Source organism: Takifugu flavidus, chromosome 2, assembly GCF_003711565.1.
Source record: "Takifugu flavidus isolate HTHZ2018 chromosome 2, ASM371156v2, whole genome shotgun sequence".
Lineage (NCBI taxonomy): Eukaryota > Metazoa > Chordata > Actinopteri > Tetraodontiformes > Tetraodontidae > Takifugu > Takifugu flavidus.
In genome coordinates this window covers 4305656-4324718 of record NC_079521.1, presented here as the reverse complement: position 1 = coordinate 4324718, position 19063 = coordinate 4305656, and the positions used below count along the sequence as shown (strand labels likewise).

The 19063-nt window shown below is 44.7% G+C and overlaps 1 protein-coding gene across 1 annotated transcript; it reads left to right on the top strand.

Annotated features, from left to right (window-relative positions):
• The first annotated feature begins 1952 nt into the window (after positions 1–1952).
• ubap1lb (ubiquitin associated protein 1-like b) lies at positions 1953–19048 on the top strand. Its single transcript, XM_057015012.1, is given in 7 exon segments — positions 1953–2257; positions 14807–14912; positions 16415–16764; positions 16766–16931; positions 17086–17232; positions 17513–17614; positions 18012–19048. Coding segments are annotated over 7 exon segments (1035 nt in total). The 5' UTR covers positions 1953–2231; the 3' UTR covers positions 18150–19048.
• The last annotated feature ends 15 nt before the right edge of the window (positions 19049–19063 follow it).

Sequence of the window (19063 nt, the reverse complement as noted above, 5' to 3'; positions counted from 1 at the left end):
AACCAATCATTGGAACTTCGCAGCCTTTTGCCAAAGACTGTCAGGGCCGATCTCTGGATGGTGTCCCGTAAGCCGTCCCAGTACTGCTGGGCAGAGCAGCACTGGGGTAGACGGGGGAAGGATTCCTCAAGGGCACTGAGGAAGGCAGCAGCTTTGGTTGGGTCAGCTGCTTTGCTGCTGTCCACGCGAGGGGGTCCTTTTGGTCTGGCTCTGTGGAAATTTTTTACCTGCAGTTTGATTTTACAGCAGACTAGAGAGTGATCTGTGTCGCAGTCTGCACTGTGAAAGCTGCGTGTTTGGAGGACATTTCGGAGGTCACAGCGCCGTGTTATGATCAGATCCAACTGGTGCCAGTGGCCAGACCGTGGATGCCTCCAGGAGACTTTGTGATGGGGTTTAGACTGAAAATATGAGTTGGTGATGCACAGGTTGTGATATGAGCACAGCTCAAGGAGACGTTGCCCGTTTTCATTCATTCTGCCAATGCCATGGGAACCTAGGCAGGATGGCCAAGTGTCGTGGTCTGCATCAACTCTTGCATTAAGTCTCCAAGCAGGTAAAGCTGATCTTGATTGGGGATGTTTTTTACTGTCACCTCCAGCTCATCATAGAATTTGTCCTTCACTTCTTGGGGGGCGCTTAATGTTGGCACGTACACACTCACCAGGTGGACAGATCCCCTGGTGGTGTTCAGGCAGAGGGTTAAGATTCTCTCTGATCCACCAACGGGTGGTATTAATGCTCCCAGAACAAAGGAGCCACACAATCTTTTTTAGCTGTTTCTAAATTGTTCCACCTTAAAACCTATAGGAAGGCATGAAAATTTACATTCTATAAAAAGGTACAGAATTGACTACAAATAATGTGGGGAAACAATTATTTTACTTATACCTGCATTTAATCATGAAATAAGCCTATAGTTTCAGACATGGTAATGAACAATGGAAACCATCCCTGGATTCTCAAATTTTAAAAAAAGTGAGCAGAAGCTTCTTTTTTTTTACATGTAGAGAGCAATCCACCTGCCACGACCTTTGATTGTAATAGTATATCACAAAATAGTCAGACTTTAGTTTGACAATATGAAGAAAAAAACCACGCTGTCAACCTTATACATTTTACATGCTGTCAATCCTAGATACACTTTAGAGCCCATTAACACTTGAATTGAATTGAATTGAATCAGGTTTATTGCCATTGTTCATGTAATACACAGTATTACACAAGCTAGGAATTTGTCTTGGTGTGACGCTGCGACATTCAACATAAAGAACACAACACTAGAATAAGATAAATAAAATAAAATAAGACATATATACAGTATATACATAAATGGTAAGAAATAGTGCAGGTCAATGCAGGAGTAATGTGATGTTCATGGGTCCGACTGGCTGCTGTACATGGTGCTTAAGTGATAAGTCACTTGGTGTTCAGCAGCCTGATGGCAGAGGGGAAGAAGCTGTTCATGTAGCGGGAGGTTTTGGTCCGAATGGACCGTAGTCTCCTGCCTGAGGGGAGGGGGGAAAACAGTCCGTGAAGATGACAAAAATAGGGCAATTGACAAATTTTTGACAATGAATACAACTCACAAATACTTTAAATTATTAGTGGCTGCATAAGCCCCTACTATAACGTTGGGATTTATATTTTGACCTGTGTCGGTATGTTGCAGCTCTGTTAACATGGTGAATTTCAAATGTGAGTTAAGCAAGCAATAAAATAAAACCTTACTATTTGAACAGTCCCAACTGTTTTGAAACATATAGAGTCATGAAAACTAAGAAAACTTATCAATGTGTCTGTTTGTTTGTTTGTTTGGACACAATGGTTAAAATTAGTTTTAACATTACTGCTCCTCAAGTTGTGGATATCGGTCTGTTTAAAATGAGCAGGAGGTATTCAGTGATGACTGACTCCTTAATGGGCATACAATAATGTATGTTCAACTTGAATGTGCTATATTTCCCATAGGGCATAGGGTGAATTCATGATCAATGATTGACAAGAGAAGTACAGACAAATGTATGGGACCAAATTTACAGATTCATAGGCAACGTAGGCATTAGAAGAGAGTGAGAAAATCCGCAATCAACAAACAACTTTTTTGGTGTGAGGGTGTGGACAAAGATCAGGTGATGTGGATTACTCAGGGTAAGCACCTATTAGCGTTCCAGATGGTTCTCCTATTTTAAACCTACAATCTCTGCGGTATAAACATCCCAATGTCACACATGAGTGCACGACTGCCAGATATCAGGTAGGTTAACACAAAAGTTTTTTCTAAACAGTATTACATGTAAAATACAGGTTATCTTTTAATGGTAATTGGGAAAGGGCACCTTTTTTATTGTGTACATCGATGTTTCAAAGCTTAAACGTATTAAAAGATATTGTTGATCTCCGGATAAAGGGAAGTGAGGTTTTTTTTATGATTAATTATATTGATCCTGACAATCCTGTCCTGAAGAGCTGAAGAAGTAAATTTTTCACTGTTGTATACATATGATGAAAAGGAACTCTGTAGTATATTTTGTGTATACTTTGTCTTACTGTAAAAAAACAAACAAACAAAGAAATACATGAAAAAATAATTACTTAATGGTTATTTACCAGAATGTACATTTGAATTTTTATTTTATGAACATTTTGTACTGGCCTTAAGCTCATGTGCCCTATAGTATTTGCATATGTTTCGATATTAGTTCATCGTCCCAGACCATCTGGCCTGCTCATCTTTTGATGTCTCTGTCAACACAACTGCTCCAGGTGACTCATAATGTGAACATCTTCAGTGCTTTCACATAATTAACTGGTAAATGTATTATACTTACCCAATATCAACACTCAGATGTGCTTTCAAGCAAAGTTAATCTAATAAAGGTTTTCTAAATATAGACTGCCATACATAAACCTTCCAGCATTTCTGTGATTTTTCTGTGTGCGAAGCTCCATCTTTTTTGTGCAGGTTTCTATTTTTTTTATTTCACCTGCTATGTTTTTATGTGCATATAAGTATGGATTATAAATGTAGTGTTAGTAATCATAATTATGATCTAAATTTCTGCCAGCCCATAGTTCTACCTTGCAGAGTGGCTGAGCAAGTAGCAAAGCAAGGTCAAAAGGGAATATATGAGAGAAAGCTTATTTTTGTTTATTTGGCTATAATAACATGAGTGATTATTTAAAAAGGCTTGACAAATTGTTGGGTCGCAATACCTCTCGTGTGTCACTGCTAATCCGCATGTTCTTTGAATGAAGACTTGAAGAACAAAAATGCCAATTTCGAAATGTGTTTAGCCAATAGAACGAATTCAAGATACGAATCTTACAGAGGCCCGGGCCAGTTCATAACCCTACAATAACAGAGTCAATTGCCAGGGCATGAAGTCTGACCACCTAACTATCCCTTGGCCCAATATTTTATAGAAACACAGATGCAAATTATCAATGCTCATACAGTCCAATCCAGTCCATCTTCTTGGATGACCTCATCTTCTTTTTCCAGTCCCACTAGATGCTGACACAGTCCTTCTTCTCCATTGTCTTCCCAGATGGCCAGATCAAAGTTCACATTCTTCCTGCAGATAAGCTTATCAACACCACCATGCTGTCCCTTTTTACGACGTATGTTTAACACCTCCAGTCTGATTGTCTCCTGAAATTACAACTGTCTAAACAACAAACCTGTCAAGGAAGGGTCAACTGACCTTTATTACACTTGCTAATGATTCTACCATTCCTAACTTATAAAGTACTTCTATCAAAAGATAGGAACATATGATAGAACACATGAATACACAAAATAAACACAAATTCTCTTCAATCCCCCTTTTGGCCTAGCTTAGGCTAGGCCAATACTAACAATTCATTGACCGCTCCCTTTGATGTAATCAAGAATAATAGTAATAAATAATAATAAATGTTTAATCATTGTGCCGTCTTCTTTAGATGTTTCCGGATCTGTCCAAGCGTTCTTTGTGAATTATCTGCTGGGGTACATTTATTCCAGTGATACTAGAGTTAGGGTTAAGGTGTTAGGGTGTTAGTATGTTGGGATGTTAGGGTTAGCATGTGATGTTCGCTCTGCAACTTCAAAGGGACCAGTCCACCTGTGCTCTGACCACTTTTACTTGATGACTCTCAGAAGAACCCACTCAGCTGTGTGTGGAATTCCTGGATCCTCACTGACTGTGGTCACAGAGGTTACCTGTTGGAAGAAAACTGAGAGTGTCGTTTTCAGTTGAACAAAATAAGATTTATATTTCATAAAAGTGCTGGGCTGGTTTTGCTTCTGGTCCCGGAAAGGGAACACCCCACTCGAGCTCAAAGCGGGTGAATCCTGTTCGGGAGCTAACAGGGCTTCTTACTGACATCAAGGCTATTGGAATTGCCTGTGTCCATTTCATTCCACTGTGAGCACATATCTTGCCAATTTTGCTCTTCAGTGTTTGGTTCATTCTTTCTACCTTCCCTTATGATTGTGGGTGATAGACGGTGCCTAATGCATGTCTAAGGCCTAACGCCTTCTCTACTTCTTGTAAATCTTTATTCTTAAAATGAGTTCCATTATCAGACCTAATTTGTTTGGGGAAACCATGTATCGGATTAATCAAAAATGTAATAACACTTTTTGCATCTTCTGCTTCTACGGAAACCGCCTCTGGCCAGCCAGTGCCACCAAGAGGTATCGGAACCCAATATCTCTGTCTATCACGTCAGTGAAATCTATAATTTTCTTGCCCTGCCATGGAAACTTGCCCTCATGTGGTCAAATTGTTGATTTTACATTAAAGTGTTTGCATATTGAACATTCTCTGCATCATTCATGGTTTCCCGCAGTGTGTCAGGCCATGGGCCTCTTCCAAAATGGTATCTACCAGACAAGGCGGGAGAACAGGTCTTCCTTCTGGGCCCCGCCAAGTTCCTTCAACTTTCACTGCCCCCCTTTTTCTTCCAAACTGTTTCCTGTGGAAAAGCTTCTTCTTGATCACAACTAAGTCTTTCCCTGTCATATCTTGGTGAATTTCCTGGAATGTTTTCTCTACCACCCCTCCCTGGGCTGCCACCTTATCGTGGTGGAGGGGTTTGCGTGTCCCAATGATCCCAGGAGCTCCGTTGTCTGGGGCTATATGCCCCTGGTAGGGCCACCCATGGCAAACAGGTCCTAGGTGAGGGACCAGACAAAGCATAGCCCAGGACCCCTAATGATGCTGAACAACATTGGTGCCAAGTTTCCCTTGCCCGGATGCGGGTCACCGGGGCCCCCTCCTGGAGCCAGGCCTGGGGGTGGGGCACGTTAGCGAGCGCCTGGTGGCCGGACCTCTGCCCATGGAGTCCGGCCGGGCGCAGCCCGAAGAGGCAACATGGGACCCCCTTCCCGTGGGCTCACCACCTGCAGGAGGGGCCAAGGGGGTCGGGTGCATTGTGTTTTGGGTAGCAGCCGGAGGCAGGGACCTTGGCGGTCTGATTCCCGGCTGCACAAACTGGCTCTAGGGACATGGAATGTCACCTCTCTGGTGGGAAAGGAGCCTGAGTTGGTGCGCGAGGTTGAGAAGTTCCGACTAGATATAGTTGGCCTCGCCTCGACGCACGGCAAGGGCTCTGGAACCAGTCTTCTTGAGAGGGGTTGGACTCTCTACCACTCTGGAGTTGCCGATGGTGAGAGGCGACGAGCAGGGGTGGCAATTCTGGTTGCTCCCCAGCTCAGTGCCTGTGTATTGGAGTTTACCCCGGTGGATGAGAGGGTAGCCTCCCTTCGCCTTCGGGTGGGGGGACGGATCCTGACTGTTGTTTGTGCCTATGGTCCAAACAGCAGTTCAGCGTATCCACCCTTTTTGGAGTCCTTAGAGGGAGTGCTGGAGAGTGCCCCTTCTGGGGGCTCCCTCGTCCTCCTGGGTGACTTCAATGCTCACGTTGGCAATGACAGTGTGACCTGGAGAGGTGTGATTGGGAAGAACGGCCCCCCTGATCTGAACCCGAGTGGTGTTTTGTTATTGGACTTCTGTGCTCGTCTCAGATTGTCCATAACGAACACCTTGTTCAGACATAAAGGCGTCCACATGTGCACCAGGACGCCTTAGGCCGCAGATCGATGATCGACTTTGTGGTTGTGTCATCGGATTTGCGGCCGCATGTTCTGGACACTCGGGTGAAGAGAGGGGCGGAGCTGTCAACTGATCACCACCTGGTGGTGAGTTGGCTCCGATGGTGGGGAAGGATGCCGGACAGACCTGGCAGGCCCAAACGTGTTGTGAGGGTCTGCTGGGAACGCCTGGCAGAGTCCCCTGTCAGAAGGAGCTTCAACTCACGCCTCCGGGAGAGCTTTGACCATGTCCCGGGGGAGGCGGGGGACATTGAGTCCGAGTGGACCGTGTTCCGTGCCTCCATTGTTGAGGCAGCTGACCGGTGCTGTGGCCGCAAGGTGGTTGGTGCCTGTCGTGGCGGCAATGCCCGAACCCGCTGGTGGACACCAGCGGTGAGGGATGCCGTCAAGCTGAAGAAGGAGTCGTATCGGGCCTTACTGGCCTGTGGGACTCCTGAGGCAGCAGATGGGTACCGGCGTGCCAAGCGGAGTGCAGCTACGGCGGTTGCCGAGGCAAAGACTCGGGCATGGGAAGAGTTCGGTGAGGCCATGGAGAACGACTTTCGGACGGCCTCGAAAAGGTTCTGGACCACCATCCGGCGTCTGAGGAGGGGGAAGCAGTGCACTGTCAACACTGTGTATAGTGGTGATGGTGTGCTGCTGACCTCAACTCGGGATGTTGTGGATCGGTGGAAGGAATACTTCGAGGACCTCCTCAGTCCCACCAACGCGGCTTCCAGTGAGGAAGTAGGGCCTGGGGACCTGGAGATGGGCTCTCGTATCTCCGGGGCTGAAGTTGCCGAGGTAGTTAAAAAACTCCTCGGTGGCAAGGCCCCGGGGGTGGATGAGATCCGCCCAGAGTCCCTTAAGGCTCTGGATGTTGTAGGGCTGTCGTGGTTGACTCGACTCTGCAACATCGCGTGGACATCGGGGGCAGTGCCGCTGGATTGGCAGACCGGGGTGGTAGTCCCTCTTTTTAAGAAGGGGGACCGGAGGGTGTGTTCCAACTATAGGGGGATCACACTCCTCAGCCTCCCTGGTAAGGTCTATTCAGGGGTACTGGAGAGGAGGGTCCGCCGGATAGTCGAACCTCGGATTCAGGAGGAGCAATGTGGTTTTCGTCCTGGGCGTGGAACAGTGGACCAGCTCTACACCCTCAGCAGGGTCTTCGAGGGTGCATGGGAGTTTGCCCAACCAGTCCACATGTGTTTTGTGGACTTGGAGAAGGCATTCGACCGTGTCCCTCGGGGGGTCCTGTGGGGGGTCCTCCGAGAGTATGGGGTGTCGGGCCGGCTGATACGGGCTGTCCGCTCCCTGTACGATCGGTGCCAGAGTTTGGTCCGAATTGCTGGCAGTAAGTCGAACTCGTTTCCGGTGAGGGTTGGCCTCCGCCAGGGCTGCCCTTTGTCACCGATTCTGTTCATAACTTTTATGGACAGAATTTCTAGGTGCAGTCATGGTGTTGAGGGGATCCAGTTTGGTGACCTCAGGATCACGTCTCTGCTTTTTGCGGATGATGTGGTCCTGTTGGCTTCATCGGCCCGTGACCTCCAACTATCACTGGATCGGTTCGCCGCCGCATGTGAAGCGGCTGGGATGAGAATCAGCACCTCCAAATCCGAGGCCATGGTTCTCGACCGGAAAAAGGTGGAGTGCCTTCTCCGGGTAAAGGAGGAGATCCTGCCCCAAGTGGAGGAGTTTAAGTACCTCGGGGTCTTGTTCACGAGTGAGGGAAGAATGGAGCGGGAGATCGACAGGCGGATCGGTGCGGCGTCCACAGTAATGCGGACTCTGCACCGGTCCGTTGTGGTGAAGAGAGAGCTGAGCCGAAAGGCGAAGCTCTCGATTTACCGGTCGATCTTCGTTCCTACCCTCACCTATGGTCATGAGCTTTGGGTAATGACCGAAAGAACAAGATCACGGGTACAAGCGGCTGAAATGAGCTTCCTCCGTAGGGTGGCTGGGCTCTCCCTTAGAGATAGGGTGAGAAGCTCTGCCATCCGGGAGGAGCTTGGAGTAGAGTCGCTGCTCCTCCGCGTTGAGAGGAGCCAGATGGGGTGGCTTGGGCATCTAGTCAGGATGCCCCCCGGACGCCTCCCTGGTGAGGTGTTCAGGGCATGTCCCTCCGGTAGGAGACCCCCGTGGAGACCCAGGACACGTTGGAGAGACTATGTCTCTCGACTGGCCTGGGAACGCCTGGGGATCCCTCCGGATGAGCTGGAGGAGGTAGCTGGGGAGAGGGAAGTCTGGGCTTCTCTCCTTAGGCTGCTGCCCCCGCGACCCGACCCCGGATAAGCGGTAGAGAATGGATGGATGGATGGTTTTCTCTACCAACAACAAATTGTAACTTGGTTTATAAGCTTCCGCCTTCTTTGCTGCCTGATCTGCCGCTTCATTACCTTTTCCCTCTAAAGAGTTCTCCTTGCTGTGACCTTTGCACTTTACGACTGCGACCTCTTCTGGTTCCATGAGTGCCTGTGCCAATTGCCTAATCTCTGCCTTATGTTTTATAGGAGAGCCTGATGCTGTGTTAAAACCTGCCCACAACCATTGACAAAGTTCTAACTGGATAGCTCCCACTACATATGACGAATCTGTATAGATGGTCAAGTTCTTTCCCTTTGATATTTCTAATGCTCCAACAACTGCCTTCAATTCTGCAAATTGTGCTGACCCTTTACCTGTAATCTTTCCTGTTTCCACTTCCTCAAAACCTTCTTCTGACTTTCAAACTATTGCATAGGCAGCTTTCAGCCCTTCTTGTGGGTGTCTGAAACAACAGCCGTCTGTGATTAGTATTTCATCTGGATCCTTTAACGGCTCCGCCTTGAGATTTACTCTGATTTTTCATCTTTCTCCACTTTCTCCTCACATCTATGTGGTTCGCCCTCTCCCATACCATCTGCCAAATTTATCCCTTCATGTGTGTATGTTATGTGTGGTTCAGTTAAAATCTTGTCCATCCTGGTCTGTCTAAGTGAGGTCATGGTAAATGTTGCTAAGGTGACCCGTGATAGCACACTATGTGTTGTAAGAACTATTAAAGCGTGACCCAACACTAAATGTGCTGTTTTTGTAAAAGTTTTGCTACCCCTGCTACATGCCTTACACATAGTGCCTGCCTGTTTTCAATGGGGTCCAGTATTATCCTTGCATACATTAATACTTTCCTTTCACCCCCTTTTTTCTGAAAGAGAACATCATTTACTGTATGTTCTCCTTCAGAAACATCCAAAAAGAAAGTATCTTTATAATCCGGAACTGCCAAATGTGCAGCTGTGGTGAGTGCCTGTTTAAGAGCAATGAACGCTTTCTCTCCCTCAGTTGTCCATGTTAACCGAGCTGTCAAATTACGCATTCCCTGTTCATTCACCATTGCACGTAGGGGCGTAGTCTTTTCTGAATATGTAGGAATAAAATATCTACTATAGCCTGCAAGACCCAGAAATGACAACATTTCCTTTACAGTCTCTCATACCACTCATTTTGATGAACAGTAAAGTCAACCTGCGCAGCCACACCTTCAGGCCCAACACACAAACACGGTGATGTAATCATCCAGAAATTTCCCTATAACTTTTCTCTAAACGCATCCCGATCCATCTCATTATTCTCACGGTCGTAAAATAGGGTGACATGATAGGGATCAACTGGCAGGGCAAAAAGACTTAGCATCAACAACCAGGGCCTCCAGCTCTCAAACAATGCCACAACACCGACACCAGGTGGGGTCTCAGGCTCAAGTTCTCCCCAATAAACGTCCGCCCACACCCCCTGATCTAGAGAGGGTGTTGGACTCATCAGCATTTATCCCTTCCCTATCCCACACCTTGGTGTGAAGGGATAAATGCAAAGTGGCAGTTCAGTTTCAGTCCATTAGGAAATTGCACCACAAAACCTTTGTCTCTGCACAAAATTGCTGCTCCTGTCCTCACAAGGAGATCTCGTCCCAACAGGTTGATAGGGCAATGTGGTGAAATCACAAAGGGGTGCAACACAGTCTGTCCAGCAAAATGAGTCACTAATGGCACAAAAAAACGCAGTCTCTCCGGGGTTCCTGAGAACCCCCCATCTCGACGGTGTCAGATGAGATTGGCTCCGGTGATAAATTCCATGAGATAGTGGAACACTGCCTGGTACCTCCGGATAGTTGTGATATGGACAGTCACTTTGCCAGTGACCATTCCCTTTGCAGGCGTGACACTGATCTTGGCCTAAGTACCCGCCTATCAAGCCGTATCCCTGCCCGCCGTGTCTCCAACACATGCCTCCCCTTGGACTGACCGAATACGGGTTTATCGGAGTAAAATCTTGTTGCGGACCTAACTGATCTGGCTGCACCTGCCGAGAAAACTGCTGAACCATCTGTTTCTCTTCCTTTTGTTTATCATTAAGCTTTTCCCGTGCCTCATCTAACTGTATTTTTAGGAGCTGTTCCTGCGCTGTCACCACCCCCTCTTTCTTTCCCTGTTGTTTAACTTTAAATGTGTTGATGTGGTGTGAAAGATGTCTCTCCCAGACATCTGCCGTACTACCTGGAAGGTCAGGATTTCCTTCCATGGCTTCTTTCACTAATTGTGTAAGTCCTAAAATTATTGCCTGATGGAACAAAGTGGTGTGTAGATTATCTGAGCCAGGATGGCACCCTGTGGCACACATCCATTCCTCTTTATACCTCGTAAGGAACCCATGTGCCGACTCACTTTCCTCCCACTTAAATCTTAAGTTCTGCATTGCTCCTGGAGATATCGGAAATATCTGTCTCATAGCTTCACCAACCCTGGTTGCACAAGGGCCAAAACGTGCAGCATTAGGTCTATCTTTAATACCTGCTGCTACCTCAACCTTATCCAAATCCCAGAGAGACACTTGTCTCCCTAAAATTCCTCTAAAGTCTCCCATCACCAACTGCATGCTCTGTGTTAAACTAAAAAGGCTAGACATCCACTTGCCGCCTCCCTCTTCAGGTGGGGGCATCTTATCCACCAAACAATTAATGTCTTTGATAGCAAATGGAACATATACTGGTTCCTGTCCTCCTCTTTTCTGTATCAGAGGGGCCTGTAGCTGCCGACTTCCTGAATAAATAAATAATTAAACTGACAGCACACACACGTAAGGCCCCATGTTTGCTCTACTGAGGAAGCACATGTGATTCCAATAAGTGAGTCAGAATTTAATTTAATTTTAATGGAAACAAAGCCATGGCTATTTTTTTTATAATTCTTTCTTTCTTTCTTTTGGTGGTGGAAGGAGTGCGAGCAGGAGAGAGAGTGAGAGATTGTAAAATAACGCGTTTTTCCTATTCTGTCCTTTTTTGTGTGAGTGTGAATGTTTGTGAATATAGATTTATTCATTGTGTGTTTCGTAGTTTTATTTTAGTTTTTAGAGACTGTGTGTGCGAGTTTTGACCGCGTGCGGCCGTCATGGCGGCGAACGCCAACTTGACCGGGTTGAGCAGGAGACACGGGGTGAAAGTGGGAGCGGGCTCCGTACTTAGTGTGGAGGAGGTGGCTCTGGCTGTGGGCCAGGAAATCGGCCACAGCTCCGTGAAGTCCGCTTCCCGTATGAACAGGGCGGTGGTGCTGTTCGTAGCGAACGTGGAACTGGCGAACAGGTTGGTGGAGACGGGGATCACCGTGGGGGGGCAGTTCGTCCAGGAGACTCCGCTGACGCAGCCGGCGGCACAGTTTACCTTGTCCAACGTGCCGCCGTTCATCAGTGATGAGTTCCTGGAGAGAGAACTGTCCCGACATGGGAAACTGGTGTCCCCTATTAAAAAATTACTGTCGGGCTGCAGGTCGCCATTGTTGAGACACATAGTGTCTCACCGTAGACAGGTACATATGATCTTAAACAACAGGGCAGAGGAGTTCAACTATCGTTTTGTTGTCCGCGTAGACGATTTTGATTATATTTTGTTTGCGACCTCCTCTGCTCTTAAATGTTTTAACTGTGGCGAGGAGGGACATCTGGCCAGGGCTTGTCCGAGCCGGGCCGTCCCGGACGTGGTGGCGGCAGAACCCGCCGCTCCTGCGGAGCCTCTGGCCCCGCGGCCCGTTCCGGCGGCAAGGCGTCAGCGGTGCGGAGGGGGGCCCCACTGTTCCGGACGGCGTGGAGATGCAGTCGAAGGCGGAGGGAAAACGGAGTGAGTGTGTGCGTGTGACTGAGGTGAGTGGAGCGAGGGAGAATGTGGAGATGGTGGTGGAGGTGACTGGTGAGAGTGGTGAGGCGGGGAAGGAAATGGATCCAACTGGGGTGGCATTTGAAGTGTTGGGTGGGCTGGGTGAGACTGGGGATGGAATGACTGAAATAAGTGAACTGGGTGAGGCAGGAGAGATGGGAGACATGGGTCAAACAGGTGAACAGGGTGTAGCGGTAGGTGAAGTGGGGCAGGGGACAGGTGAGTGTGGGGCGCCAGGGATGGTGGCTGGCGAGCTGGGTGAGGGAGGAATGAGCATAGGTGAGGTGGGTGTGAGCACAGGTAAGCTGGGTGAGGGAGGTGCGGGTACAAGTGAGGGCAGTGGGGGGGTGTCTGAATGGTGGCCTGCTCCTGCAAAGCGGCGCAGAAAACAAAAAAATATCAGGAAGGACAGTGGGGACAAAGAAGCTGGGCGGCTGGAGGATGCAGCCGCTGCCACAGACAGTGACCAGGAGTACATGTCCGACACCAGTGAACTGTCAAACACAGTGGCGAACAGCGAGAGGGACGATTTGTACCCCACAAGAACGATCAAGACTTTTCTTACAGAGACCAAAGGTATGAGGGGCCCTGATTTGGGGATATATTTCCCCGACAAGCTGCTGTTCATCCAATCAGTAAACCATTGGATTAAACACAGAGCAGCGTCTGACCTCACCGCGGCTGAAGAAACACATGGGCAAAGCCAGGAAACAGCTCAGAGAACTGTCAAACAAGAGCACCAGCTTGTAGGCCGACCGGCTGGGAAGGGATGGAGCACCCCCCTGCTGGAGCCTGCGTGACAGGCCACCACCGTTTCTCCTCTCTGGGATGGATCTCTGTGTCAGACCAGTGCCCGTTTTCTGTTCCGGGCAAAAGACAATATTTCAAGTGTGCGATGAGCACGAGAGACTCGCTGTACTTCTTTTTGAACGTTGAATATTAATTGCACATTGAACAAACTCCTTGTGGAGTTACTGTTTTTTGTTGAATTCTATTTATTTTACTTTATTGTCACTACTGTGTTGTCAACAGGGTGCGTAATTTGTAAATAAAGTGTAAAAATCAAAAAATCTTTCTTTCTTTCTTTCTTTCTTTCTTTCTTTCTTAGTTTATTTACCATACATGTCACAATATAACGGATTCCTACAATTAATTGATCGCGATTAAAACAAGAACTGTGAATTTGCATTGCTGCAGGTTAACACTCCAGCTACACACATCCAACAGTTCCTCCTAGTCCAGGGGTGCTCATTACGTCAATCTCGATCTACCGGTCGATCGCGGCGTGACATTAAAAGGTATCAGCCTATCATTCATCCCGTCAGTTGATTGATATACAGGGCAGCCAGTTAGATGACAGCTGAATTTGACATTCAGGTGACCAATCAAGCGCAAACAACGGCGCTAATTGCAGCAGAATTTACAATGTCAGCCTATCAGCAGTCCCGTTACTTGATTGACATACAGGGCAACCAGTCAGATGACAACTGAGTGACCTTTAGGTCACAACGGCGCTAAGCGCTAGGCTATTCAGCGAATTACCTGGGATTTTAAGCCATCGCTAAAGTTTATGGTCTAGGACAGGGGTGTCCAAACTTTTTTCACCGAGGGCCAAATACATAAAAATATAGGAGGGGCTGGGCCACTTACTAGAAATTAGGTATATAGCCTTAACTTTAGTGTATTAAAGTCGGAAAAATCAATTAAAAGTGGTCAAATATGTTATATTGTTGAATATAATTAAAGACAAAACTGCCTTCATCACAGCTTTCCATAAATGCATCTTTATTGAGTTATTCAAAAAAAGCTTTGGTAGCTCATTCCCAGAACAGCAGCCTCAGATTTCTTCTTAGAAGATTTACAGTACAGAGAAAAAACAATAAAGGGGAAAATGGAACTGGTAGATTTCAAGCTTGTTATTTAAGTTATTAGGCTTAGGAGCACACCTAATAACGTTCACTTGAAATGGTTATCAACATTAACAGACTGAACTGGACGTGCTTATAAATTTAGTAAATTATTCTGGAGAGTATCAGCTGGGTATGTAAATCGGGCCATCAAGCTGTGGTCCTGATCTGACGCCATTTCTGCCAAAAATCCGGACAAATGTCACTTGATCAAGGAGCAAATCTGCATCAGATGAGATGAGCTGCTTTTGTGTGTGCAGTGTGTGCGCTGTACACAGCGGTGTGTACACTGTGTGTTAACCAGAAAAATGCTTATTACAAAGTGATGCGCAAAAGCAGGGCCATATTCTATTCTATTTATAAAATGTCTTGCGGGCCAATTAAAAATGGACGAAGGGCCACAGTTGGCCCGCGGGCTGTAGTTTGGACACCCCTGGTCTAGGACCTAGTCTAAGTCAATAAAGAATCAAGTTCTTGCATTGTTCATATCATATCATTGAACACAATTATATTTCATCATATAGACAAGGCTTGCCTGTGGCAGGAGGTGAAGAGGTAGTGTTTTGCAGCTGTTGGACAGCAGGTCCTGCAGCTGACCTAGAGACTATTAAACTCTAATTTTTTGTGTCCCAGTATGGGTGATGTCCCTCTGAAGATGCCCGAGCTTTTCTCACCAGCAGTGGAGGAAGACATCAGAATTACTATCCCAGATTATCTAAGTATACTACAGGAGACTGAGGTGAGTATACCTGCTCATTTTCAACACATGTGTATTTCCCCCCCAGTTTTTCTTTTGTAAATACCACCCTGTGCTCCTATGTTTTGGGTCATTATCCTGTCACAGCACTCAGCTTCTACTTTCATTGGACACACAAATATACTCACATTATCCTGCAGATTTTTTGATACACTTAGTAATTCATCTTCCCTTCAATGATTGCAAAGTGACCAGATGATTCCCGATGCAGTCAAGTGTTATGAAGAGTCCCAAGGAGGCAATAGTGGTACTCTTTGTAAAAAGTATTGAAAGACTTCATTGGTTATTTTCATCCATTTTTAATGTGAAGACTCATTTTAGCCAAAGGGCCTTCCTCAGACCATATAGCACAGATAGGTGAATACCTATTTTTATAAGTTTCCCAAGTATCTCATTAGCAATCATTACAGATGCAAGAATTTCTATCCATACAGACATGTTTTCTGACATTATTGTAGGACAGTGAAAAATAACTTGCCATAATAGCAAAATAGAGAGGAAAATACAACAACATAAACTATCAACTGAATACTGAAATGAGCACAAGAAAAGTTTGAATGAAAAGTCATCGGTTAGTCCCCGTGGTCGTATAGTGTTCAATTTATCAATCATTTCTCTTTGGGAGATTAACCTGGGAGATTGCCCTCTCTAGTGGCTTTTATTTGTTCTAAACCTTCAAAACCAGGAGAAGCTGTAGACTAATGATTTGGCATAGAGTGATCACTGTTTTGTTTGTGTGCAGTTTTGTATTCTGAAATGCAGACAAGGACATAGAAGTAAATTAGTTTTACTTTCTGTTTGGTAAGTGGCTAAGTAAAGAATTTGCAATTTGCATTATATTTATCAAGCCTTGACTTATGCCCCTTTTACAATTTAGTGGGTGAAACATGTTCCATTTAAAATTGACATTTGGTGACATTCATTCCTTTTATTTAATTTATTTTATTTTAAATTCCTGCTCTGCTGTAAGCTTTCAGCTGAAATATGAACTATGAATTGAAATTTAACTCCTGACCTCAGAAGGTTGAATAATTCTACGTGTTTTCTAGCATTTTTAAAGAGAATTAATAAAGTAGAAGAATATTGCTTTATTACTCTACAAAGTGGGGACATTACTCTTGAAATTCTCTGTTAGTACCCACACATTATTGTACATGAGAATGCAATTAACACATGCAATCATGGAGTGAGCTCTGGCAGAGAGAGAAAATTGCCCCACACAAGCAGTCTTAATTTATCAAATCAAATCAATCTTTATTTACATAATGTCTATTACAATCAAAATTGTTTAAATTGTATATACAGCATCAGTACATGCTCAAAGGCTCCTCAGCAGTGTCCATATAAATATCCTGTCTCCTGCTAGTACCCCACTTTCTACTCTTCTTATCTACAATTGAATGGGATAAAACAGAAACATTTTCAAAATCTCCATCTCCTACAGACCAACCTGACTCTTTAATCTATTTGACATGTATTGACAGTATGAGTTCAGCCTGGAGAAATGGACACTCGCTGGGCTTCAGAGTGGTTTTACTGCCCAAGATTCGGCTCAGCACTCCTCTGCTTCATCAGGGATGCAGCCATCTTGTCCACCATATTGGATGATGTTCACCAGCTCACAGCACTGCAGCTTGGCTACACACCATTTCCCTGATTTCGGGGATTGTTGCCACGGTCTCAACCCAGCTGTCCTCTCATCAGCCATGTTTTCCAACCCAGATGAGGATGACATACAGAGTGTCACACAGAAGGCGAAGACCTGTTTGTCAAGGCAAGTCTCTTCAGATTATGGACCTGTGATGGCATTTTGGTCTGCCAGGTCTGAGTAGAACCTTTTTCAGTTTTCCAGCATCCCTTCCAAAGCGGTCCCAGGCAGTGCTAGACCTGTCCAAGCCTGTCCAATTGCAGAACCCATCCTTATCCTATGTTTCTGATGTCTGTAAAACAAGTGCCAGGGACCAAACAGCCCCTAGCATGACCAAAACCCCAAAACATGCAGTAAGAGATGTTTATTATTATTATGATTATGATTATGTTTACGATTATGCTTATAATTATGATTATTGTGATTATTATTATTATTATTATTATTATTATTATTATTATTATACAACTGTTGTAAATTAGCATTTACCTCTTTTTTGCCTCTCAGCTGCTGAACCCAGACTCTTCATCAGAGGTTCTTGCAGCTCTAAGCCCAGAAGAGCGAGAACTGTTAAAGGCCATTACTGGCAAAGGTTATCCTCTTCAGACTGCAATAATTGCCCTTCAGAAGGCAGGCCACCAAACATCTGATCAGGTATTTTCAGCTGCTGTGGATAAGCATCTACAAAAACTCTGTTGCACTTTGGCCTTTATTTAACCAGATTAATATTAAAGCACAACAAAAATATTTTTTAAAGGAAGTAGCACAAATTGATCATTTGATGATCCTATAGATTTTTATTAATAATAATTTTCCCTTGATTGTTATTTGATAAAAATGTCAGCATTTCTTTTACTATTTTGAAGAGTGTATACTTTTCTCTTTTTTTGTTTTTGTGATTCCGATAAATACATTTCTCCATGTATGTTTGCAGGTCTTTAATTATCTGGTGGCATGTGACCATCTGTGTCAGCTAGGATATCATGTGGCACAAGTAGAAGAAGCACTGGAGATGTTTCAGAATTGTGAAACAAAGGTAAGAGCAGCATTTTATACCATCCAAAGGGACTAAGACTTTTTAAGACAATGACAATTCTTAATGACAATGACTGAAATGGTTGAGCTGCTACAAAGGTAAAAGGTTCAGACTCTGTGCATATTTGCCTCTTCAAGCACTTAAATTTCATTTTCTTATTGAAAATACCAACTTTTCTTCCTCCTTCCCTTCCTGTCCTTTCTCTTGTATTGTGCTGTTGCACTTGATTATTTCCACTTTTTTGTCTGTATTTCCATATGGTCTGATCACTTTGTTCCGCTGTGTTAAAATACCCCAAAATCCATGGACGGACGGACGGACGGACGGACATTGTATATCATTGTATTTACATTGTACACTGTCTGACATCTAAAATAAATTAATCATGTCTTTTGAGGCAGCGGAATTTCTTCATCTGCTGAGCCAATTCCATGAAATGGGCTTCCAACAGAACGCCATCAAAGAAGTGCTACTAATCCATGAAAATCATCGAGAACGGGCTTTGGAGGAGCTGATGTTGCGCTTATCGTGTTAAAGAAAAAAGCCTTTTAAAAACTATCTCTAAAAAACACAAGGGGACAAAATGTTAACTGTTTTGAGAATTGCATATTTGTTTGGTGGATATTGTATTTGTAAAGGGAAACACAAAAACAGGTTCTCTTTATACATTATTGATTCATTTTTGAGTTTATGAATTCAGATTGCAGATGTATATCAGGTGTTTATCAGTATGAAAGCAATTCACGAATAAATCAATCACTCATGATTAACACTATACTGTAGTTATAATGTGAAAACATACTGACTGTATCTGGTGCTGATTGTGTAATAGAAGTAATATTGTACTGACAATTTATTAGAATGTGTTTAAATTGACAGTGTTTCTGACTGATGCAGCAAATTAATCAAGTGTGTTGTGATTAACAAGCCAGATTTATAAATTACAAGACAGTCCAGTGTTATTGTGCATGAAAACAATACATTCACCATCTAATACTCATTTTTTAAATATAGGTTTTACCACAGTGCACATCAGGTTCAGGTTCCTCGATTTACAGTATCCCCTTTGATCAACTTGGCTTGTAGTTTTGTGCCCAGCATCATCACTAAACAACAATAAAATTATAAATAATAAATAAAGATAATGACAATTAAAGTAGTGAATGCAAAATGTACAGTCTTTACATTAGTGTAACAGAAGCTGGAACAAAACCGTTTTTATAACGTCCGGTTTTGCACCTTGAAACTAAAAAGCTCCGTCCAGACGGGAGAAGCTGGAAATCACTAGGCAAAGGGTGTGACATTTTATAATGACACAATCTAGATTGTCCAGCTTTGTCCCAGTAATAACGAGGCCGATATAATGATAAAAAACATTATTGACCCTTTCATTCTCTGCAGCTGTATAAAAATAAAACTACTTCTGGTGACTGACTAATGTTTTACTCT